Genomic DNA, 26489 nt, shown 5'->3' with positions numbered 1-26489 from the left:
ACGATCTATGAGAAATTTTGCAAATCTAAAATCACGAACACTTTCTACGTAATTTTCTCTTTCAAATGAGATCCATGATGATATACTTTCGGACAAGTTGTTACAGAAGTATTTATCCCTCATCGTGCAAGTATTTATACCTATACAGACATATGAAAGTATTACTATCAATTATTATAAGTATTTATACTGATATATGAAAGTATTAATATCAAGTATTATAAGTATTTATACTGATATATGAAAGTATTAATATCAAGTATTATAAATATTTATACTGACATATGAAAGTATTAATATCTAGTATTATAAGTATTATATGCAAAAAAATACTTTCAAGTATATGGATAAATACTTACACGATGAGGGATAAATACTTCGGTAACAACTTGCCCGAAAGTATGTCATCATGGATCTCATTTGAAAGAGAAAATTACGTAAAAAATGTTCGTGATTTTAGATTCGCAAAATTTCTCATATATCGTGAGAAATGTGGACGAGATTGAAATGAGATAAAAAAAACCCACCTCTAAAAAGGTGCATGGTCCCCCCATGTGATTTGAGATTCCCCTCACCCTCCATGAAAAAAAGGTGCATGGTCTCCTAAATACTTTCGTGCTTAGGAATAAATACTTTCGTTCTTAGAGATAAATACTTCTGTACATAAATATTAATACCTTATGAAAAAAAATGACAGCTGGAGTTTTTTGGCATTTTGTGCGGGGTTAATTGCGGGGTGGGAGGTGCGGGGTTAATTATCAGCTTCCTTATTAATTATTTACAAACTTCTTAATCACATGGAATTTAATTAGAACACTTGTTATTCTGAAAGACCAATATTTTTTAAATAACTGTTGAATAAAGGAAATGTAAATATACAGGAGAAAAGGATCTATATTATGATTTATCAAATAATGTTTCTTTTACAAAAATTAAAGAACCAGAACATACTCAAATTCAAAAGTCCATGTAAAAGAATAACTCACCTCTTGTTCTTACATACCACACTATCAAATCTATAATTGATTAACAACAAAAAAAGAAAAAGATAAAAAAAAGATCCAAACATCCAACTATCATGGCTTCCATGCAGCTGGCGGGGGTGGTGGGGTCGGGAACATAGGTGGTACGGCCGAAAATAACGTGTTCTTGTCAATTCCCGTTGTTACCCCTGATAAAGATATCAATGCTGCAACCAACCCAGCATTTCCGGCTAATGTTGGTTCAGTGTAATTGTAATTTGTGCGTACATCCTTGAACCCATCATGTCTGTCTGGGCCCGCAACCATGGCACCGACGATTGTGTTAGGGTTTGGTTTTTTGGAGTCTCTCCATTTCCACCCTCCTTTGCAACTGTATTTGACGCCATTTTTAGGGATTGATGCACCTCTGTGGTGCACATGTTTCGGGTACTTTGATCCATAGCCAACCACATAGCTCATTTTTCGTGGGTTGTCGCCCAGTATATAATCAACCTGTTGAAAAGAAGATAAGTAATATTGATTTGGAGAAAATATAAGTTGGACTAGTGATATGTTAATTCAAACTTTTTCAATATGAATTTTGTTCTTTTATTTTTTCAACTCAAAAGATGTTGACATTTGAGTAAATTAATATGCATGAATATAATTTTGAATAAGAACTGGTGAGGAATAAGCCATACCTGTCTCTTAGCAAAATTACGAAGAACATCTGTGGAGTAGAAAGTGGGCCCACAATACCATCCTGGTGTGTCAGCGGCATCGAGATAGTCGGCGTAAAGAGATGCAAGAAAAGCTGCATTCACGACGTACTGCAGTGGTTGTGGTCTTCCATGGTTCAACTCGATCATACCACCTGAGCGATTTTTTTTCAAAGTTTGAATTAAATTAGCAATTTAACATTGACATGTTACCAGGTAAGGATGTGATTTGTGGTAGTTTAGTAGAACCACATGTTTAGGCAACTCAGAAAAGAAATAAAGTTGAAATTAAAGAAGCTCTGTGATGGTACTGGTAGGTATAGGTATCATTTATTACTGAAGTCAAAGTGATAGGTGTTAATCATAAGTAACATGGTTTTTACTGTTGTTGAGTAAAATCATGAAAGTGACCAACCAACTAAACAAAAATAAGACAGCTTACCTTTAGTATGGTTGAATGATCTGTAAACGGGTAGATACGAGCACATGATGTTTCCGGTTTGATTGTGGAAAGTTCTAAGTATCTCTTCATAAGGATAACCGGGGCTTAAGAAGAGCCGCAACCTACTAAGAAGTACCTGAATTATAAAGATTTAGAGATAGGTTAGACAAATTGGTCTACCCACAGCAGTGCAATTACAGCTCAGTTTTAGTTAATTGTATATAATGCTTTAAGCACCTTAATTTGTATAAGTTAGCTTAAATTTGTACCTGAATTATAAAGAATCTTATTACCAAATACATCTTATTTGGTAATATTCTCGAGTAAAATATACCGAAACCAAATATCACAATTTTAAAATATAATAAGGTACCTGAGAGCCAGTGAGCTTGTTATCCCAACTGAAAACACCATAGTCGGGCCCACCCCAGAATGCACCGGCATGTTTTGCAATGCCAGGTGTTGTAGCCAAAGTCAAGTATGAAGTGTTTCCAGTTGCGAAATACAGCCACGCACCACCCCAAACATACTCATCATAGTAATTGGTGGAATTATAAAAGATTGCTGGGTCAGACCCGCTGGGACTGTACCGGCCACGCTGACCACGGCCAAACTTGAACAGAGTTCTTGCACCATGTACCTGTTAACAGTTTAAAACAATAAAATAATATTAGTGATACAAAACATTAAAATCAGGCTTTTACTAAATTTTTTAAATATTTTATTTGATTATGGTACCAGTTTGTCAGAATAGGTCTTGGAATCCTTGAAGACAATTGAGGCAGCTGCTAGTGCAGCAGCCATTTCACTGGCCAAATCGGAGCAACTGTGACACTCATAAACAGGTCTTGTGTAATCGATGTCTTCGGGTCGGGTCCAGCAGTAGTGATCATTTGGGCCCGGGCCTTTTGAAGTGTCTCCTGCTCCCACCTGTTTCAAAAATGTTCATCTCAAAGGTTATAAAAAAATTGTAATTATTTTTCCTTTTTGTATACACTATTTTCTCTCAGCAAAACAAAGTGTTCTTTACAAATTATCCACATGCATGATGCATAAAACTATTAATGTTTACCCTCAGATCTAGATCATGTTATATCCAGGTATGAAATACAACATACCTGAGCGACAATGCGATCGATGGTATCAGCCGAAGAGTTGAAGGTCTTCAAGAGATAATCGGTGCCCCATTTGATGATCTCCTTTATGTGATCCAATTCGCCGGCAGCCTCATATTTGGCTTTGTACTCGATCACACTCCAACTGAGCATGGTCATGGCAAATGACATCGGGAAATTGAACTTGATCGCATCCCCGGCATCATAGTACCCACCAACAAGATTTCTTTTAATTGAGCTGTCAGAGAAGCCATCTTTCATGCCTGAATTACCCCTCCAGCTCACATTGTTGTGCCTTGGAATAGGTCCAGCTGTTAGATGTTACAAGAGGAAGAATAAGAGAAATAACAGTGTGAATTTCAATGCTGGAACAGTTTATACTATTGTTGATCACTGGTCAGTAATGGAAATATGAAGTAAATTTTTTTTATGATTGAAAAATCAGAATTAAAATTGCAATTGTTTTTTTTTTATCTAGTATATTTAAATTGTAGTAGTTGTAGATTTCTTTTTGTTAGATCTGATATTACTGTTTATTTCTCCTTTCTCTTCCTCTCACTGTCTCACAGATCCACACAAAATCAAATTCTGAACATTCAATCCGATTAGATCTGGGTAAAAATCTCATGAATATATTGTTTTGTTTTTTGTTTTTTTGGGAAAGATTGGTTACTCTGCTTTGACTAATTTGACCACAGTACTGAGAAGAAAAGAGAATAAAAAAACAAAATTCAAACCGCTTCAATAAAAAAATATATATATACAATTACATAACTTACATCTCTGTGCATTGAAGAACATAAGTGCCTTATGCAGTGCTTTTGTGTACTGATCTTCTGGCGGCGGCGGCTTGTGGTGATGTGGTATCGTCTTAACTATAAGCATTATAAGCCCGACGAGCACACCGACACCTAGAATGGTACCAACAGTCCACATGAAGAGCTTTCGGCTGATGAGCATACAGCCGAGATCAATCTGCTTGTTCTTCTTCTTGCCGACATCGCCGGGTCCTGCCAGTAACCAGCTCTGTTGGGTCTCATCTAATTGTTGCCTCAGCAATGCCGATCGATCCAATTCATTCAAATTACGGCTCCGGTCATCGTCAGTGGCCGAGTCGGCATTAGATATCTCCATAGGACCTCCCCATGGATCTCTAAACATTTTTTTTTTCTAATTTTAGTTCTCTCTCCTTTTAGCTTATTCTTTTTTTTGGTTTGAGAGAGAGATCAAAGGGGAGGTACCTATTAGTATTATCCTTTGAGAGAAATGGCGAAAAATATGTTTGGATTTGAGGTGTTAAGAGAGAAGAGGAGAGGAGGGGTTATGTTAGGAGAGGAAGAGATGTCATTGCTAGCTGCTATGATATGGTTGGTTCTTTCTGGTAGTTGTGCTGTTGCTTTCTTCAAAAAATTTGGATCTCCTCTCTCTCTCTCTATTCTCTCTCTCTTTCTCTCTCTAAGTGGGTGCAGAGAAAGGTGGGCACTCCACTTCACTGGTAAGTGGTAACAGGGAGGGGGTGTGTGTGTGAAATCAAGAGCAGTGAATTCATGGAGATGCATATTAGCCAGCAAAGCACAATACAAAGGAACAAAAAGGACAACTGTAGTTTAACTAATTACATAGAAAAGTACCACATGTTAGATTTGTTTAGGCATTTACAAAGATAAATTTATGTGGCGCGTAGTATGCTACTACCCATCTAGCGAGTCAGTGATGTATATACAATATACTATATAGTACATCTCTATTTCTCTCTCTGCACGGTAGGGGTGGCAATGAGCTGGCTCATCACGAGTTGGGTTCAACTTAACTTGTTACGAGCTGACTAGTTCAAGTCACGAGCGAGCTGATTTTAGAGGTCCGAGCTTAAATTTCAGCTTGAAATCATTATGAGCTTAACCGAGTTAGCTTGCGAGCTGACGAGCTGGGTTTGACTGAATCTTGTTTTAAGAAAAAAAAAAATTACAAATTTTTTGGAGTCAGTGCTGTATATAGTACATCTCTATTTCTCTCTACCCATCATCTCTATTTTTTTTGCCGCTCCTACTGCACGGTCTAGTACACGCCATGGACCACATTGAACCTTATTATTTTAAATCCGTGTGTATTTTTGGGGTAATAATAATATTCATGCACTTAGTATATTATTTGGGGAACATTTAGTTTACCCGGGTTGGATGAAAAGATAGAATAAGGCACGAGTGCATGTGGTGCAAAGAACCTTGTTGGGCCCACCTGACCTGGCCCCGCTCCTCTTTTGTTGCTTGTTGCATTATTTATCAATTTCTTCAAGAAAGATAATGGTGCCTAACTGCTAATTGAATAGTTTAACATTGTAATTACATCAAATTTCTAAAAGCGAAAGGTAAAAACTTGAAATTAAAATTTAACCCTCCATTTTGTCTTTTTCTGATAAAACATAGATTTTTACAGGGGTCAATAAAAAAAATGCTAATAAATTATATCAATTGTGAGGTTATCATGTCTAATTTGAACTACATCACCGTTTCCAATTGTTCAATTAAAGCTGATGATTTTGATTGATGGACCTTGAAAATTAGACTTGATAAAAAATTTCTCAAAATGATAATAATTAATGCACAAAATTTCACTATGTGGAGGAAAAAATTGACATGCTAATTTCTGTAACATTGTCATTTCAACCGAATATATAGGTCGTTATCATTATTTAATATTAATTTATCATTTTATTGTTGCATGACAACTTGCAATTTTGCTGTTGATATTTATGACTAAAAAAAGATATATCTTAATCATTTTTAGATATTTTGACACAAATCAAATAACAAAAAACAATTTTAAAGGAAGCATTGGAAAACTTAATATTCTCAATCATGTTTACTGATTATAAAGTCTGATTAACTTATAATCAAGACAATTTAAATTAATAAGTTCATTGATACTTATAGAAATTTAATAAATTAGGATTAAATATTCTTTGAACAATAATATTTGATGTCATTAAATCCACTAATAATCTTTTTTACCATGTTTGCTATTAATTAAGTGTGTTGTCATTATTATTATTGTTCTAAATAAACGTGCAAAATGATGCCATTATAATTTTGTATTATATATTTTTTTAATTAATTATCTTTTTCATTTGGTTCACAAGATTGGTTGTTCTTTTTGTTTATTAATCATTGCTTATAACGACAAAATGAACTATATAGGTAGATTCATATATTATATATAGTCATCACCATACGCTTTTATATGGTTAATCAATTCATTTTTATAACAATAAATAATTATTAGTAACCATGTACATGGATATATGATGGAGGAAATTAAATATTCGTAATTTATATATCACATCATCTATTATTATTAATTAATTTAGAAAGGTTTTATTTGATGTGTGCCGTGACTAACACACCGTGACTTTGGTCTCGTGTCGTGACCAAGTGAACAGTGTTCCATCCTGTGCCGTGACCAAAATTTCAAGGGGTGGTCACGGCACGCGAGTCACGCTGTGACTATTCACGTGCCGTGTCCAAACGTGACTGATTACGTTTCTCACGTTTAACTATTTTTCATAATTTAAGTTAGTTTATTCATGATTCACCATTTGATGGTCCTAATTATTCGTGACTGTAAGGAACAGCTCACCAAATCATCTCTAAACAGGAAATATCCTATATGTTATCTATCTGTTAGAGAGAATCACGCAATTGATATTGCTTTCTAAAGAATGTAAATTCTAGGGTTCAACTTCTATTTAAACTGCTTGTAACCATGTAATCAATAATATAACAGAATGAATGAAAAGAAATAATTTTCTCCTCTAGCGTTGTTATGGTATCTCGCGTGATTATGCGCTGTGCTGTGACCAAAATGTCAAGAAATGGTCATGATACGCGACATGTGAGTTATGACACGGAACAGTAACACGTGCCGTGCCGTTTCGTAACAGACCGGCTCCACTGTGCCATTTTTCCCACGCTATGTGCATGATAAATTTGAAAATTAAAACTTTTTAAGTTGAGATGGAATATTATCTTCAAATAATTTATTTCCGTTTGAATGGCTATAACGACTGGAGATTCCAATCATCATTGGGAAAAGATGCTAAATTTTTTAAAATATTTTTGCAGAAATTCATGAAGACCACTGGGAAGTGCCATTTCTTACTGAAATCCTCCCAAATTACTCAATTTCTTATTTTACTTTTCTAAGTTTATTTTGAGTTTATTAAAAGATAAATTTTCTTCGTTTTAAAAATGAACTTTCTTAATTTGTAAACAAGAATTTCATTTTATTATTACTTTCTTAATTTAAGATGTATTAACGTTACATTAATTAATTGTTAAAATTTGCATTATAGTCAATTTAGTCATACATTTAGACATGATATAACATTTTTTTTTTGTACAAAATATCTTGCAACTATAAAATTTATAAATTTGTATATACAAAATAATGTACCCGGACTAAGCTCTTAAGAGACTAAGAGGAGATAAAATTTGTAAATTCATTCTTCTTTCATCCTCTCAAAACTTAATTTGTAATGAAATTGGAGTTAAATAAATATTATATTACAACCCTCCTATCTAATGTTCAATATAAACGAAAAGTAATTAATAAAATTTTGCTTAAAACATGCTAATATAAATAATATCCTATGTTACTTAATGCAAAGGTGTTATATTAAAACATTTTTTTTTAATCTCATTGATAATATTGGAGAAAAGTGGGGGGGAGGGGGTGGAGTTGAGAAAATGGTAATAGTTTGGGTTAATGTAGAAATTTAGCCAACAAATAAAGAATGGTGAAGAGGGAGAGCAACGCTGTCGGTGGACTCCTGTCGGTGACTCAATCAATCAATGTGTAATATATGCGTTGATTGCTACTTTCCTTCTGTTCACTTATTTTTTTATTCCTTGATCTTCTGTGACCATCTTTCATATCGTCATCTGCGTGGCTAAATAAAAGGGAATAAATAACCAAGAAATTTACAGTTGACTTAAGAATGAATGTATGGTTACTAAAACGTAAAATAACAGCGGTCAATTCGAAGTCAGGGGAGGGACTAGAAAGTTTAGATTATGGACTAAAACGTAAAATACATGTATGGTTACTAAAATTAAATACAAGTTTCACAATACTACTAGTACATACATTTATCATTTTATAAGAGAACTAAATTATACACAAGCTTTTTAAAAAAAAAAAAAAAAAATACTACATGATGAAAATTTATAAAATTTTGAGGTTACCAAACACTCCTGCATTACGTTGAATTCGTATCCTCTGCATTAACTCAACCGTGTGTTAATAGATTTAGACTGTTCGATTGAAATCCGCACTAATATTAAAGGACCCGTGTATCATAGGTGGATTCTGAATTGACTCCGACTCTGATCAGACGGCCCATATGCATTAAACTCAAAAATTATCTTTTGAGTTAATGCAGATGATACACGTTCACATTACGTTAAAATCCACCCGTTTGAGGGTTGTCATAAACAAAACAAAATTTATTACACAAAAAAAATTAATCGTACATATTAGGGGTGTCAATGGCGTCCTTTTACCCGTTTACTTGACTTGAATCGTATTTGAAAATATGGGTAATGATAAGATTTTTCTTTTGTTAGCTCATCGAGTACGAGTAAAAGTAATAATTTTTTCTCCATTCTTATTCGTTTTCATATAAGATAATTTTTCAAAATAAAATTACACAGACCCTGCTACATATGTTACAAAATATTATATTTTTCTAATAAATAGGCAGAAAATTACGAAGACTTTGTTCGGGAGTCTGAGCAAAGAATGAATGACCATTATCTCAAGTAAAAACATATTTTATTTTATTTTATATAAACAGGTTGGATTATATTTGAGGAGAACAAAAAAAAAAAAAAATGAGGTGGGTCACAATTGTCCACATGCTTGGTTGCATTTATTAATAACAGCTTCAAGTTTACACTCTTCGCACCTAACATTCGGTTCAATTTTCTGAAAGAAAGAAGCATCACAACCACTGAATTTGAGTAGAGTTGCATTTACTTCTTTTTGTTTCTTTTCTTTCTGATGATATCAGCACATAAATATCCTCTCTGACAAGCCCTTTTTCAGCAATAATTTGTGTTACTGGTACAACCTAGCAAAAGAACCAGTAAACCCTTCATTCAATGCAAAATATTAATTCAATTCTTATATACAATAGACAATGGAATTGAGCTCTGAGGCATTACAGTAGTAACAAAGTTAATTAAAAGAAAAAAAAAGGATCAGTCCTGACCTAATAAAAGCCTACTGAGCCTTACATCAATCCGATAATAATCAAAATCTACTCAAACCGTGCCTGAACACTCGAGTAGAAACAACAAATCGAAATCCGATATATGGGATTGATATGGGAGTGATATAACCTGAAATCATATTCTTTTCTTTAGAGAGTAGCAGTATGATCTTTCCTTCACCTTTAACCACTGGTAACAAATCATACTGTCACTAGCTGGAACTTCCATTTAGTCTCGAATTCTCGATGCATAAGTTTTACTGTAGAGACTCTATTAAGTAGTTCCCTTCTTTTTCACTGCCCATTCGGGTCCATAAATTAGCAAATTTGTCCTTCCAAATCGCCTATCTACTATCTGCAAGTTTTGTTTGATGACATAAAATAAACAAGACTTTTAAAATACGGTAATTTCAAGTGTAACCTTGTAAAATATCATAATACCCAACATAATAAAATCGAGAATAAAATCATATGTACCCTAATCCAACTCTCAAATATATATTTGCCGTAGGGCATAAAATGCAATATGAAATTGAATTTACAAGTTTCCATGTAAAAAAAAAAAAAGAAGAAAGAAAAAATATATAATTTATAAGTACCTGGATAAGGTGGCCACATGTTTCTGACATTTTAGTTTTCAGAGGATACTCAACTAGCTGTAAAATAATTAATTAGATGTTTGTCATATCAAACAAAAATAAAAATATAATATTAAGTCTCACAATCAAAGCACTTACGATAAAGCAATCTTCCCCAATCAATGGTGATCTTGATATTTGACCCATTAACTTAGCATAATTCACCTCCATATATGGTGGTGTCACACTAATATAATCAAATTTCTTGTAAGTGTCTACAAAAAAAAAAAGAATATATAAACAGTTAAATAGATGAAATTATTATGATATTGATTTTGGTATTGTTTGATTCCAATGCATACAGGATGAAGCGGTACTTACTGGCCTTGGTGTTACAAAACTGGTCAATTGAAGCATATATGCACAGAAATGAGGGCTCAATTCAATCAGGCGAAATATACAAATTAACTCGTCTTTTAATCCATTTCTTGAATTTTATTGATTTTGTGAAAATTTGCATAAAATCCTAATCAAATAAAAGGAAGTACCTGGGAATTTCTCAGCATAGGTGAGGAAACTCTCGACCCGCTTCACGTGGATAACAGAGTCATCAAGAAATCCAGTGTTTCTTAAATTTGGCCGTAATACTTCTGATATTACCCAAGAATCCATCTCTACAAAATGAGCCTGACACGAAGAACAGATGTTTAATGATTTAAAGCAACACAGTTTTTCATATTTTTTTAACTAAAGCTCTTAAAAAAAAAGCTGAAATGTCTTTTGTTATTTTACAAATATATGCAGGCAATTTCACCTATCCATCCTTAAAAAGTTTTAACCCTCAAATATACCCCAACGGAAAATTTCATTTGTACCCTAAAGTACATAGGAGGCGTACGAAGTAAAAAAGCCTAATGAAAACAAAAAAAATGCAATGCAAAACTAAACAAACCTCAGAACAGCCTCTGCTGATAGCTTCTATTCCAACAGAACCCGTACCACTATACAAGTCTAACCATCGACCTGGCCTTAGTGAAGCAGGGTTACCTCCAGCAGACTGTACACCATATTTCACAACACAAATACAAAAAACACCATAAAAAGTTTCTCTTCCCAAAAGTAAAAATTAAAATATTAAATTTTTGGCACCATCTCAGTTAAATTTCTGGTTTGATCAATCCTTTTTGGTCCTTACAGGTATATGCTTGGCTTGCATATTGACAGTATATTGGTGGATCTTAATCAGTTAATTAAGATATGATTGCACAATGCATATACACATTACATTAATTATTGAAGTTCAAATCACATTTGTTGATGTATAATTGCATAAGAGGACCTTTATAAATGCATAACATCACAAATATTTAGTTGTAAAATATATAGATGTGGAACCAAAGAGTTCTGGTTAAGCGACAACGAAGTAATACTAAAATCGGCAATGCATACAAGAATGGTACGATGGCAATAGCATATATCAACTGGTACACCGAAACTGTGTAAGAAGTACCTGTAAGATACCAAAAGCAGCACCCCTGACGATTTGCATCATGGGTCGCACATCCATCCCAGCAGGTGACAGCAATTTTCTTCTTTTAACTTTCCCTCCTAATACCTGTAATGTCAGTCTTAGATTTCAGTACGGTACCAGTAGTAAACATAACCTACGATTATCACCTCATAAAACCTGGTACAGTGGTACAAGACTTGCACCAACTATTTCCTTGTAGAATATGATCATGGTTGTTGCTGAATCATAAAAAGAAGACAACAATGGATCTATAGCTGGGAAGTTCTGGTACTAAAATTTTTCAGGTACTAATTTAATGGAGAAAACAAGAAATGACTGGTAAATAACCTGAAGCAACTTATGAGTGGTACGAGGAGGCTTCTCTTCTTCTGTTATATTCTCCACTTCCTCTTTCATTTCTTCTGGCTTGACTCTCTGGTTTCTACCCTTCTTTTGCTTCCTCCCCTAAAAATTACAAGTACCATTTATTATTTGACCAAGGGTTAAACTGAGAAAATAAAACAATATGGATAATGACCAAAGAAAATGGACATATTGAGAAGTTTAGAAATTTATTACCTTAGAAGAAGGCTTTTTTATATCTGTTATGTACCCAGAGAAATCATTCCCATATTTTTCCACTATTTTTTTCCTCGTCTCCTCCACCATTTTCGCATCAAATATTTCTGCAAAATAAAAAAAATAAAAACGAAAATTACTCAACTCACAAACAAATATAGATTAAATAAGCAACCAATGGCAGAGAGAGAGAGAGAGAGAGAGAGTTACTGGAGGAGGGAAGAGCGGCTAGAGAGGTACGAAAGGTAGTGATGGCTTGTTGAGGAGCTCGAAAGTGTGGGAAATTTGGGTAGGCAGTAGGAGAAGAAAGGCGAGTAAAAGGTTTAAGGGGTGAAGAAGGAAGAGAGAGGGAAGACGACGCCATTAGCGCCACGCTCACTGAACTGGAGAAACAGATAGCGAAAGTATTTGGCGCTGCTATACAAGATATTTCTCTTGCGGAATGTAGGTACAGGCCCGTTTAAATTTTAAGCCCAATTATCAGAATTAGGAGAAAGCCCAATTAAAAATTTTAAACTTTGGAATTAATTTAGCATAAAGCCAAGCATCAAAATTAAAAAATGTTTATAAATTAATTTTAATGTAATCATTTTTTCCTCAAGGATTAAGTTTTTAATTTCTAAAGAAATGATTACACTATTGAAACTTCTAAGAGCATCTCCAATCCAGCAATTGGAATTAATTGCTAAAAGGTGGTTATGGAAATTTTAGGAATTAATCTGTTGCATTGGTGCAATTAAATTAAATTTCTTTCTATGTCCACATCAGTGTATCTTTCTTTTTATTAGATAGAGAGCATTAAGAAATTTTTTGAGCCAATCAATTAGACAGCATGTCATTAAACAAATGTTTTCTTAGAAAGCAAATTTGTTAATTTAGCACTTGTAATACATCTCAGCAATTATGTTAGCAATAAACACATCATATTAGCAATCTTAAAATAATTACTGTTGTAGATGCTCTTAAGTGTCTTAAATAGAACATCAAATTTAATTGATTCTGAATTTACATCAACTTCTGAGTGCTCTGAATGTAAATAGAAGAATACTGGCAATTGATTGACCCTGAGATCTATTATATTTTTATTCTAAACACCAGAGTGAAGTGCTACCAATGATGCATATGCTCCATCCTTTATACCAATCAAGGTATCATGCTTTCCCTTCTCTACAACCATTCCATTTTTCACAATTGCAATCAAATCAGCATTTCTTATGGTCGACAAACGATGGGCCACCACCAAAGACGTACAACGAACCATCAGATGATCCAATGCATCTTGCACTACACGCTCGGATTCTGCATCGAGTGCACTGGTTGCCTCATCTAAAAGGAGGATCTTGGGTTCTTTTATTATTGCTCGTGCCATTGCTACACGTTGCTTTTGCCCTCCTGACAGTTGGACCCCACGCTCTCCAACCACCGTGTCATATCCCTACATTGTTAAGGTAACATAATTTTGGCAACTCACGCAAACAAATTATTTCGAAAATTTCAATCTTCAAAATTTTATGCGCATAAGCTAACCTGTGGTAAACTACTGACAAACTTGTGTACATTTGCTAACTCAGCAGCGGCTACTATCTCGAACTCTGTAGCATTTCCCTCCTTTCCATAAGCGATATTAGCACGAATCGTATCATCAAACAATATGGGTTCTTGGCTAACAAGGCCCATTTGTTGCCTCAGCCACCTCAACTGGAATTTTTGAATCTGGATTCCATCTAACAAAATATGTCCCGAATCAGGGTCGTAAAATCTCTGTAAAAGAGCTATGGTTGTTGACTTCCCACTCCCACTCTCTCCAACAAGTGCTACTGTCTGGTAATTAATTAGAGATGCAACCAACTTTAATTAATTCTGTTATGTAATACAGTATGTTTACATCTAAGAATTATATGTGAATATAATTAAACGAACATATATTGGAAGGTGTAATGAAAGTGTTATCAAAAGGAAACAATACAATACCTGCCCAGATTGGATAGATAGGCATAGGTCATGAAAAATGATCGCTTCGGGGCGATTTGGATAACAAAATTTTACATGCTGGAATTCAATGTTGCCACTCACAGCTTCCATGGTCAGACCATTAGTGTCATTTGGGTCTATCTTTGATTTCCGATCCAGTATTGCAAAAACTGTAGCAATGACAGATTTAGCCTTTGCACTATTCGCTACAAATAAAGTCGTCTGAGATTTTCTTATGGCTTCAAGTGTCATATATACCTTAATAAATACCAAAACATGCAATTATCAGAGGGAAGCATCAATATATGCATGACCAAAACTGTATAGTGTTTTCAACACGTTAAGGCGGCGGCATTTAAAACAATGAACAAAATTGATACCCGAAATACTATGACGAAAGTTGTCCTCCCCTCCTCCACAAGGTGAGAACCAGCATAGAAAATTATCGCGAAGAAACAATTCAGCATGAAAATGGAGACACCTACGCCAATGCCGCAAACTATACCAAGCTTGATACCGGCACGCAACGGCCCATCACATTTTTTCTGGTAAAGTTGCTGCACCTTCTCCTCTGCAGAGAAAGAGGCGACCGTCCTTATGTTGCTCACTGCTTCGCTTGCTACGTGACTTGCATTCTCATACATCATCTGATGTCAAATAAAACAATTGGTGCATATTATGTTATATGTTTTAAGCAGAACTGGTACATAATCATCTTCGATCAATACAACAACTTCTTAACTGCATAATTAATAGTTTCACATTGAGCAGAATAGATAAAAGTTCAATTTTTTTGGCAAACTTTTTCTACAATTTTTTCGCTTAATTTAAAACACAGGAAGTTTCTTGAATAGACTTGATTGAGGTACCTTTAGGAGCCTTCTCCTTGTAATTTCTGATATTAAGCACCCTGGTTTTAACTAAAACTAATAGCCTTTGTAATACATCGACACAAATAGGAATACTCCATGAAAATATTTATACATATTATTGCTATATTATAGTTTATCATGATTCTTTATTATGTTTTTTGATACCTACCTTAGCATCAGAGCTAAAACCAGCAATGAACTTCATCTGAATAGTTCCAATAATCCAAACTAGAGGCATCATAGCTGATGAAATTAGTGCCAACTCCCAATTTGAAACACAAGCAATTAGCAATCCGGCTACCATTGTAGCTAAATTCTGAATTGATAGTGCTAGTGCATCCCCAAGAATTCCCTTCACCTTGGCTGCATTCGCTGATAATTTTGCTCCGATTGAACCACTAGAATTCTCCGGATCATCAAACCAACTCATTTCCATATTGACCACCTTGTCAAATGTCATTATTCTAACTCTTTTTATCAATCTCGACCCAGCTACTGCAAAAGAATAGGAGGAAATCGGATCCGCAATAATGGAAACAGCAGCAAATATGAGAAACATAGATGACCAAAAGTTGGATTGAGTTCTTAATTCATGAGGTGGTTTATAGAATGCGCCTATAGCGCTTGATAAAAGGATACTAAAAACAGGAAATAATACACCCCCTACGACAATTGAGGCGATGCATCCCATTATAAGGAAAGGAAATTCAGGTTTATGTAAATTGGCTAGGCGAAAAATGGATATGTCCAATTGGGGTTCTTTTGCCGAATCTTTGGATGTACTGTCATTGGGATCTGTTACAACTGGGGGCTCCAATAGATTCATTTTCCTGTTCTCATGAGACAAATAACTTATGGAGGAAACTTGTTGGTTGATTGATTCAATTTGTGATTTTTCTGTATTGCTTATTTCTTGCAAGCGGATCAGTTGGTTGTATGCTCCATTTGGGTCCTTTATTAGCTCCGAATGTGGCCCTAAACAAAATACATTGAGAAATTAAAAGGATCCCTTTGAGATTTAAGTATGTATATTAAGGTCAATTTGGTTTTGTTTGCGAAGATTTAGTGTCCCCTGGGTTTATTCAGTATTTGGGTGTTACTAAGAAGTTGTACCTTTCTCAACAATAGACCCACGATGTAAGACAACGATTGTAGCGGCATTTCTGATAGTACTCAGCCGATGTGCAACTATGACAGTTGTTCGCTTAGCCATAACCCGATCAATTGCCTCTTGCACGATTCGTTCAGACTCGACGTCCAAAGCACTTGTGGCCTCATCTAGAAGTACTATTCTAGGGTCCTTTAATATTGTTCTAGCAATTGCAATCCTCTGTTTCTGACCTCCTGATAGCTGGGTCCCATGCTCCCCTACTGATGTCTCAAGTCCCTACATGTTGTTAGTATTAGTGCATGCTCAATCTGGTACAATCAAATCTGTAGTGACAAGACAGTTAAAACACCAAACTAACAAGTACAGTTACTTTTTATTCAAAAGAAATGCAAATCTACATTGTATATCCATGGTTAGATAAATATTTTGTTTTCTTTTCAAGTAGCAGGAAATGACATGGTTAGACAGTTACCTATGGTTTGGTTTTCAATCAAACCAACAAATTTTAGATTAAATGATTCAGCTTTTTAGTTTAAATTGTTCGGTTTGGTTTAATTTTTTAATTATTTCGGTTTTTTTATATTTGGTTTGGTTTAATCTCTCTTATTTCAGTTGAATCAAACAAACCAAAATTTAATTTGGTTTTCTGGTTCCGTTGTTTTTTGGTAGGTTCATTTAGATTTTTCAAAACAGAATAAAATTTTGGTTTGACTATTTTAATTCGGTTTTAAGAACCAACCGTTCTAACACGCTTACTTACCTTAGGCATTTTCTCAATGAAATTGGCAGCATTAGCTAGCTCTGCTGCTGCTCTAATTTCTTCTTCTGATGCATTATCACTTCCATACGCAATGTTATCTCTTATACTACCAGCAAACAATACCGGTTCTTGGCTGACAAGCCCAATCTTTCCTCTAATCCACTCAAGTTGAAATTCCTTCAAGTCAACACCATCTATCAACACCTTACCTTCCAGTGGGTCGTAAAAGCGTTCAATCAAAGAAATAAAAGTGGATTTACCACTCCCGCTCTCACCGACTAACGCAACAGTGGTACCGCTCGAGATAGAGAGAGAGAAACCCGTGAATATCTGCTCGTGTGGTCGTGTTGGGTATGAGAAATTCACCTCGACAAATTCTATTTCTCCTATAATGTTGTCAAGCTTCTTTCCTGCTATGTTATATGACTCAATATGTGGTTTCCGATTTATCGTTTGAAACATTTTGTAAGCAGCTGCCTGACCCGCTGCAAATGACGCCAGGCATGTAAGTGCCTGCCCTAGTTCACTGCACAGAAACCCTTCATTAATTAGCTTAATACAAAAAAATTAGGTTTAGCATAGTTTCAAATAAATATAACTATTGCTACTAAATATCTTGAGATACTATTTATTTGGTATTATATCAGTATTGTAATTATACATAATAATATATATAATCCATTGGTTTTTTAACTTTTATGTTGAAATTTTAAGTACTACTTTGATTATCAAAAATAAATAAATTTATTTGATTTGATCTCTTTTGGTTGATCAACTTATTTAATTCAATAAGATATTTTATTTGGTTGATTTTGATTTTAAGCAATTCTATTTATATGTATATAATTAAGATTTATGCACAGACAAGCTACTAAACTTCTTCGGTTGAAAGAAAAGAAGGAATGGAATTAATGGGGACTCACAGAGAACCCCTAGCAATGGCAGCTGAGACATTTATGACCTTTGCACCAGTGTAGCCGTGTCTCAATATCAACTTTGCGCCATACCATATGACAAAAGATTGTGTGACATATAATGAAAACATGATGCTACCCCGGCCAAGACCAGCTATCAATCCCTCTCGAACTCCTGAATTGTACGTTTTTCTTAATGAATGCTTGTATTTCTCCACTGCTTGTTTCTCTCCGCTAAATGACGCTACCTACAAAAGTTAGGGGATATATATATATATTTTTTTCAAAAAGCTGTCATATTAGAATGCATATAAATATAGAAGTTTTAAAAGAGAATTTACTGTTCGAATTGACCCTAATGTCTGGTCCACCACCGTTGCCGCGTCAGCATACGCTGCCTGTCCTAGAGATGCCATTTTCAATATAGCCCGGTGAGTGACCGCTGCTGACAAAACTAAAACCGGAACCATTATCAACATGAGACATGCTAACTGCCATCCTTTTGCCAATGCTACTACGACCCCTCCACAAAATCCGGTTACCTGTTGAATGAACCTGCCAACCTGAATAGATAAAACAGTTTCGAATAATTCAAGCCCGGGAAGCATGAATTCGGTACAAGTGTAAATGACAGACACTTATCAATCAGTAAATTAAAATTATGGCTTATGTACATTTTCAGGGGCTATATGTATCAGTAGTTTGGCACTAGTCATCTGTTAAAATGGATGAAATTTTATGTCATGGATACAGAAACTTGCTTCAATATTTAGTCCCCTTGAGACAGACGAAAGGTAATTTTATGTTAGTTTTTAAACAACTCTATATATATCATTACCTCAGAAATACCTGTTTACTACTGTACTGAATTCAATACAACTTGAATATATCAGTTTACGAAGCATACCGCGTATCACTTGTTGTGTTTGATTCTTAGAATATAAATTGTCATATATTCATAATAAGCAATTCAGAGCTGGTAGGTGTTACCTTTTCGCCCATTGCGTCTTGAATTAAGACGGTGTCGCTGGACATCCGTCCGATTATCTCTCCTGTTTTGGCATATTTGTCAAAATATGCAACTTCTTGTCTCAGTATAGCTTTCAAATACAAATTCCTTATTCTTGCAGCTTGTCTCTCACTGGTTGCCATCCAGCAACTCACCTCTGGAATTACAATACTGACCCTGTAAAGCTCCAATGGTTGATTTACTAAAAGATTATGTGATTATTTAGACTTACGCAATATCGATCCAATTGCAAGGCCGAGTGCTAGATATACATATTCGAGAGCAACCTGAATTGAATATATTAAACAGGCAAATAAATTATTAATCAATTATCTATTGTCTGCCATTTCTGAAGCTCTGAATTTTGCACATTGTCTTTTCTTTTTTTGGAAATGAGACTAGAGCATCTGCTTTCGTATCATTACATGTGGAAATTAAATATCCATGCATAAATGTATAAATTAAGTAACAGAAATTAAACCTCAAAGCAATATGAGTATTTTTTTTCATAAAGCAAAATATTTACAATAACCTCCGATGACATGAAAATGCTTTGAAAATTCACCTTTGAAACACGTTGAACCACGTCATGTTTGCTCGTAGCTCCTCCAAATGCATCGATCATATTCCCTACTATAATGGTTGTCATTGGACAAGCCATGCCATTTGCAATGGCACCGACTGTTCCGAGCATCATCAAGACCACATCTTTCGAGTCTGCAAACACAAATAATTTGTGAAATGGGACGGTGTTGTGTCGACCATCTTCCTTTTCCTTCCCTTCTTCTGGTTGAGCATTCTCTTGAATGTTTGATTTGTTACAGAATGCACTATTTGATTGCATTTCTTTATTGCTCATATTACTGTTTTTCATTTTCATAGAGACACTAAAAAGCAATTAGAATTGAAGAGCACAACACAGGAGTTGACATATATGTATACACAGAGAGAGAGAACCGAAGATGTTGAGACCATGCTAGTAAAAATCACTATCACTTGTATAGCCACTACCGAGCCTTAATTTCAAAAAGGAAAAAGAAAATATATCACTGCACTAAGGCCGTGTTCGGATGTCAAGAATTCATTGGGAATTGGTGAGATTTCCTAGACAATTTTCAATGCTCATTCGGTTGTCATTGTTTTCCGCAATAGTTTCTCAATTATTTTCCTATATATTACCCAGATCAATGTAATTTGATGGGAATTTTTTTTTATCAAGTCAGAGTGAATTATTTTATTCCCACTACCAATGGAATACTCTCTCTCACCTCGTGATCAAATAGGCTGGACCCACTATTCTCTTTCAAAAACAGTAACAGACGAATAATATGACAACAACTCACTCTCAAACTTGTAGATAAATATATCTAAATTCTTTTTCTTTTTCTCTGTGGGACTAATCTTAATTTGTCCGGAACTATCTAGGTAGTACTCTACTTCTATCATTATTATAATTAACAAATATTATTTGTTACATCTGGAAGTACTTCTTCATATCAAACTCAAAAGCAACGGGAACAACTCAACAACACCTTAGAACAGTAAATAATAAAAAAAATATTATTTGATTGAGAAACTTTAGAAAAATATTATTGTAACAAATATTTCTCACTTGCTTTAACTAAACGATTTGATTTAGAATTTTGTAAATATTATTTGATTGAGATATTTAAATAGAAATACATTTTTTTTAAAATAAATCAAGATTTCCTATGATTATTCCCACAGTACAACCGAACACTAATTCAATAAATTCCCACAATCATTCCTATACGTATCTACAAGCATGGGTTCCCGCAAATTAAAAAGTGAGTTCCCAAACCCACCAAATCCCATTCCACACAATCCCGCAACAAACGAACTAGGCCGGAACTATAGAAGCAAATTAATATTTAAGTTCTGATTTTAAAACAGCAAGGAAAGATAAATGTCAGTTCCTGTGTGTTAACTAGGGGTGCAAACAGGTTGGATATTATCTGACCGTATTCGACTCCGTATCTGAAAATTTAATACAGATATCCGATATCCGTGCAGATACAGATGCAGATACAGATCGGTATTTTGAAAGTTTTCAAAGTCCAAACAGATCGTTGAATGCCTACCGTTGAAACAAAAACTTAAACTGAATTTTTGAGACACTAACCGAGGGTTCCAATACCTCATATTTTATATCTTCATTTTCATATATATTATATTATATATACATATATTATATTATATATACATATATTATATTATATATACATATATTATATTATATTTTTTTTATGGCCGTAAAAAATCCGGCATGAAAAATGTTGATCCGGATTATTTGTAGCAGTCTTTCGAATAAATCAAATTATATAGTATTCCATCTATTTTTTTAAAAATATATTAAATATTTGTAATACTTCAATACAAAAAATAAATAAATTATAAATAAAAACTGAAAAAAAAAATTTCCTGAAAAAAAAATTTTTGGAAAAAAAAATTCCTAAATCCGGAATTTTTTTTTCCGGATTTAGCAAAAAAAAAATCCTAAATCCGGAAAATTTTTTTCCGGATTTAGCAAAAAAAAAAATCCTAAATCCGGAAAAAAAATTTCCGGAGTTAGAACCGAGTTTCCGGAAATTTTTTTTCCCGGATTTAGAGTTTAATTCCGGAAATTTTTTTTCCGGAATGGGTAGATTTCGAAAACAACAACCGATTCGGATATTTTTTTAAACTTAATATAAAATTTGGATATTAATAAAAAATTCGGGGTAAATAAACTTTCTCGTTAATAAGAATATGAATAACTATTTTGTACCAGTTAGCCTGTAGAGTAATTGATTAATTTTTTATATAATATTTTTTTATTTATACATATAATTATATAATTTTTATTATTATGATTATATTGATTTTTATATATATATTTTGTAAAATTTTGTATCAAGGAATTTACAATAAAGTTAATTTATCTAACATTTTATATTGTTTTTAATTAGTAATCTATGACAAATTTAAATAATACAACATTTTATATATTTGATTAATAATTTATAATTTTTAAATTAATGGAATACAAAATTATAATTTTTATATTTTATGATATTACATAAATGATGTTGTTTAATATATTTATTTATTTGTTATATTTGTAGATTACATTATATAAATTATTAATTTATTTAACAATTATTCGTTATTTGTCATTTTAACAAATAAAAATAGAGTATGAATAAGACTTATATTAATTAATTTAAGTACAAGTATAAAAATATATAGACCTTGTATTAATTTCATGCAGATTACAGCTAGTTGGATTTTAGACTATAAATACTCATATATAGACCTTGTATTTTACACAACAGCAATCAATAAAATCAGTATTTCATTACTCTCATCTCCAGTTCTCCACTCTAAAATTTCATACCCATGTTTTTAGTTATATATTATTTTTATGATGCATGGTGCTCGTCCAACGCCAGATTCCACCATGGCAGATCTAAAATTATCTCCAGTTTTTTTTTTCATTTTTTAAATAAAGAAAAAATTATCCAAATTAATTATTGCCTTAATTGCAAGCGCACAACGAACGATTTTGTATTAACAAATCCAGATAAAGTTCTTCGGGTTGGGCAAATGATTTCGTATATTTAATAAGGTGGATTCAAATAGTTAAGTTAGAAGGAAGGTCTTAAATCAAAGATCGTAATAGTCTCAAATTTTTTTAATAAAATTTAAAATACATGCTTAAGCTTCTAAATTTTTAATAAAATTTGCAATATATATATAGTGTTCTCATTGGGACGAATGGTTTATCTTCTTTATTTTTCTTGATTGAATGTTTCATGTGTTATTTTTCTCTTTCCTCATTTAAAAGATATATATTTAATTTAATTAAGATGCAATGTAATTCTTAGAGGAATTCAATATGTTGCTAATTATATAAATTATCGCATGGCTAATCTCATTGTTTATCAATATACACATCTTTGACGTCATGACAAAAGGTTTGTTTGTTTCTAAAATTTATTTTCTAGAATGATCTCTTTCAAAAAATCAGTGTTCTAAATAGCACGTTATAGTGTCGCTATAGCGTTTTTGGACCCTAAACGCTAAGCTATGCCATCAAAACGCGCTATTTGAGCTACAGACGCTATAGCGATAATAGCGGTCCGCTATAGCGCATAGCGTGTAGCGCAAATAGCGCGCGCTATGCAACATGGGCTGCTTTTTCTTTTATTTTCAATTTATATGGGCTTTAAATAAAGGCGCGGATTGGATTTTAACCGTGATTTTTTTTTTGCAATTGACGTACTAAGCTATATATTAAACTATTAATTATTAAATGAGAGACCCATCAAACAAAATCAAATAAGGAAGCTACAGCAGGCTATGCAGCATTAGTTTTTTTTTTTCAATTTATATGGGCTTTAAATAAAGGCTCAGATTAAATATATTAAGATATTTCTTGAAGTAACAAAATGATACTTACTATATGGTAGTTTGAATATTTTGAATAGATTAAGATAGTTAATTATGTTATGATGTCTAGGTTATTTTGAAATTTAAATTGAAAAAAAGATAGATTATGTCATGATGTTGAATATATTTTGAATAGAAAAAGATCGATAGTTTATTATATTAGTATTACTATGGATATTTTGAGTCACAATTTGGACTTTTTATTGATTCAATATAAATATTATAATTTTTTAATCAATTTGATGTTATTTATTGTTCTATGACACTTAGATAATGTTGATATTTAGTACAAATATATGATATAATTTTTATAAAAATAAAAAAAACGCTATGTGACATAGCTTTCGCTATAACTTTTTTTGTGGGTTTCCTGCTATGAAGCAAAAAATGCTATTTAGAACCTTGCAAAAAATTAACATTTTTCGTAGATTTTTTTTTCATAGTGAAGCTCCGAAACAATCATTACTACAAAAAAAACCCTTTTATATCGGTTGAAATTGCGTTCCACCATTGGATTTTGAACCGTTGCATATCACCCCGATAGGAAATGTGTACCCATACGCCATCGGTACGAGCCGATGGCGTTAAGCTCCAATGCGATCGGATAGAAATTAGGGACCGACGGGAATATTAGTTTTTTTGGTCATTAAATATGCCGTTAAAATAGAAACACCATCGTCTCTGGGTGTTATTAGCTGTTAGCAAAAGTGTATTACACCATCGGATGTGTTTGAGTTGGCATTTGCATGTCGTAGTTTGCCATCTGTTATTACTTTGGACCGTTGGTGATTTCTTTTTATATATTTAATTATATATGCCTGCATTAGGGGCTAGCCTCCATTTATATATACCAATATATATATATATATATATATATATATATATATATATATATATATATATAGAGAGAGAGAGAATGGCTAAGCTCAAAAAGTTTTTTCCTAGCCCCACGAAAAATGACTTGGTTTTCCTATTTTCAAAGTCCAAATAGTCGATCGAAATTATTAGATGTTTAATCTATATTAAAATGTGCTTGGAGACCAAATTTTATATTTTTTGGAATTTTTTTACTATTTGTTAAGATGGTTTGAAAGTTGCTGTTTTTTAATGGTGCAGAATTTTAATAAAAGCAATGATTTTCAAACTATCTTAATAAATAGTAAAAAAAATTCCAAAAAATGTAAAATTTGGTCTCTATGCACATTTTAATATAGATTAAACATCTAACTATTTGAATCGACTGTTTGGACTTTGAAAATATAAAAATCGAGTTATTTGTTCCTGGGCTAGGAAAAAACATTTTGAGCTTAGTCACATTCTCTCTCTATATATATATATAATCTCTCTTTATATATATATATATATATATATATATATATATATATATATATATATATATAGCACCAAATCAAATACAAATAACATGCAACAAATTAAGCAAGATAATTAATATAGAAGACCAATGAACAGTACAACACTAAATTAACCCAAGTACCATCATTCATTAACATATCTGTTCTGTTGCAACAAATTAAGAGAAACCCCAGGACATACCAAATGGATCTTTCAAAACACAACCATTAGTTGTTCTAGCTAGCTAGTACCTACAAAAATGTACATCATATATATAAATAAATATCCTCCCCATAAAATGGAAGCCGCCATTCCAAGAAGTACCTGCATCATCGGACACGAACCTTGTGCAATTCTGCATAAATGTATGGAAGGTGTGGTAGTGGAGACTGCATATTTAAATGAAAACATATTAATAATAGTGCATTTATAATTAATTAATAACTTAAAATCAGTGCATGATAGAAACAAATTGACATACCTCTAGAAAATCACTTGCAATTTCACGGATGATGTAATCCATATTCTTCATCACGTAGTATCCACACTCCCAGTCAGATACTTGTTGTGGGCCCTGAAAGAAAAGTTAGAAAACAAAATTCAATTTTATTAGTGCAATTATGTTCGATCTTATTTTTATATTTTAAAAAGGGCCGAGGCCCGTTCCATTCATCATGAAACCATAATTACAGGATGAGCTATACCAAAGTATATAAGTTTAGATATGCAGTATCAAAAAACAACCAGCATGTCATTTATAATTAAAAACCAACAAAGTAACTACATAATAAGCACAACAACTAAGCTATAAATCAAGCTTCTGTGAGTCTAAACTCCAAAAGTACATATAATAAGTAGCAATAACTAAGCCACACAACAAGGGGCTAATAATGTAAACTAAGGACACCACTGTTACACTAAGTGCACCTCTAAATTGCTCAAAAACTGAAATTAAATTGCAATTGAAAGTAAATATATGAGTTTAGAGAAATTTGACACGCGAGATGTTAACGGAGTTCGGTAAAACAAAGGCCTACGTCTCTGGGGCTTCGCAACCTCTTGTGGGTCTGCCTTTCTATTACCCAATACGAAAGGATTACAACTTGTGAACCGTTGAGCCCTTACACACCAAGCAAAAAGTCAAACAGCCAACTCGAAGAGATGAGAACAAGGTCTCGATTGTCTAGAAACTCAAGAGAAACACTCAATAGATCACTCTAATCTAATCTAACTCAAGATTAATGAAGTGGGTTTAAGGTTGTTTGAGGGATTTTGAAGTTTTAAGCTCTCACAACAATGGAGTAAGCTAAGCTCTCAGAAAATTGTTTTTTAGAAGTTTAGGGTCGGCTAAGATGGTTTGGGAAGAAAGCCCAAAGCCCTATTTATAGAAACAGCTCAAAAATGAGCTAAAACGTTACAACGTTTTATTTCAAAATGCGATTTTAGGGTTTTAATTTTCTGACAGCTTAGTAGACGTTACAACGTTTGTAAAACGTTACATAACGTTTGGCTCTGTAAAATCTTGATCAAAAACAGGAATTGTTTGAAGCTCAGATTTAATTAAAACGTTATAACGTTTTGTGAAACGTTACAACGTTTGTAGTTTGAATTTTGAATTTGGTACAGCTGTATTTATCGTTCTGACAATTCTTAAAATGTTACAACATTTTGTAAAAACGTTACAACGTTTCAAGTTGTTTTTGAGTTTGATCAAGCTGTTACTTCAGCGTTTCTGACAGGTTTAAAACGCTACAACATTTTACACACGTTACCAACGTTTTACCTCTGTTAAAACAGCCTCAAACTTACTTTACCAAGTATCTGATTTTACAATTTGTATTCTTGATAAAGGTCTTCATGACTTCTTCAGTCCA

The 26489-nt window shown here is 33.2% G+C and overlaps 3 protein-coding genes across 3 annotated transcripts; all 3 read right to left on the bottom strand.

Moving 5' to 3' along the window:
* Positions 1–876: 876 nt before the first annotated feature.
* LOC144555489 (endoglucanase 10-like) lies at positions 877–4798 on the bottom strand. Its single transcript, XM_078303840.1, has 7 exons — positions 4018–4798; positions 3242–3549; positions 2862–3053; positions 2497–2763; positions 2124–2259; positions 1664–1836; positions 877–1475 (listed from the first exon to the last, which is right to left on the bottom strand). The coding sequence occupies exons 1-7, from the start codon at positions 4397–4399 to the stop codon at positions 1077–1079; spliced, it is 1857 nt and encodes a 618-aa protein (XP_078159966.1). The 5' UTR covers positions 4400–4798; the 3' UTR covers positions 877–1076.
* A 4571-nt stretch (positions 4799–9369) lies between these two features.
* Positions 9370–12592, bottom strand: LOC144555491 (methyltransferase). The gene is made up of 9 exons (XM_078303841.1): positions 12384–12592; positions 12174–12280; positions 11943–12059; positions 11595–11699; positions 11037–11141; positions 10633–10771; positions 10244–10359; positions 10106–10162; positions 9370–9861 (listed from the first exon to the last, which is right to left on the bottom strand). The coding sequence occupies exons 1-9, from the start codon at positions 12535–12537 to the stop codon at positions 9781–9783; spliced, it is 981 nt and encodes a 326-aa protein (XP_078159967.1). The 5' UTR covers positions 12538–12592; the 3' UTR covers positions 9370–9780.
* A 533-nt stretch (positions 12593–13125) lies between these two features.
* Positions 13126–19718, bottom strand: LOC144555488 (ABC transporter B family member 3-like). The gene is made up of 12 exons (XM_078303839.1): positions 19376–19718; positions 19043–19097; positions 18792–18967; positions 18143–18364; positions 17811–18049; positions 16888–17413; positions 16130–16403; positions 15186–15991; positions 14525–14791; positions 14145–14402; positions 13701–13994; positions 13126–13608 (listed from the first exon to the last, which is right to left on the bottom strand). Exons 1-12 carry the CDS (start codon positions 19688–19690, stop codon positions 13261–13263), a joined length of 3780 nt encoding a protein of 1259 aa, XP_078159965.1. The 5' UTR covers positions 19691–19718; the 3' UTR covers positions 13126–13260.
* Between the last annotated feature and the right edge of the window lie 6771 nt (positions 19719–26489).

This window comes from Carex rostrata, chromosome 6, assembly GCF_964058835.1.
Source record: "Carex rostrata chromosome 6, lpCarRost1.2, whole genome shotgun sequence".
Classification (NCBI taxonomy): Eukaryota; Viridiplantae; Streptophyta; class Magnoliopsida; order Poales; family Cyperaceae; genus Carex; species Carex rostrata.
The sequence above is the reverse complement of the archived record's forward strand: the minus strand, read 5'-3'. Positions and strand labels throughout refer to the sequence as shown.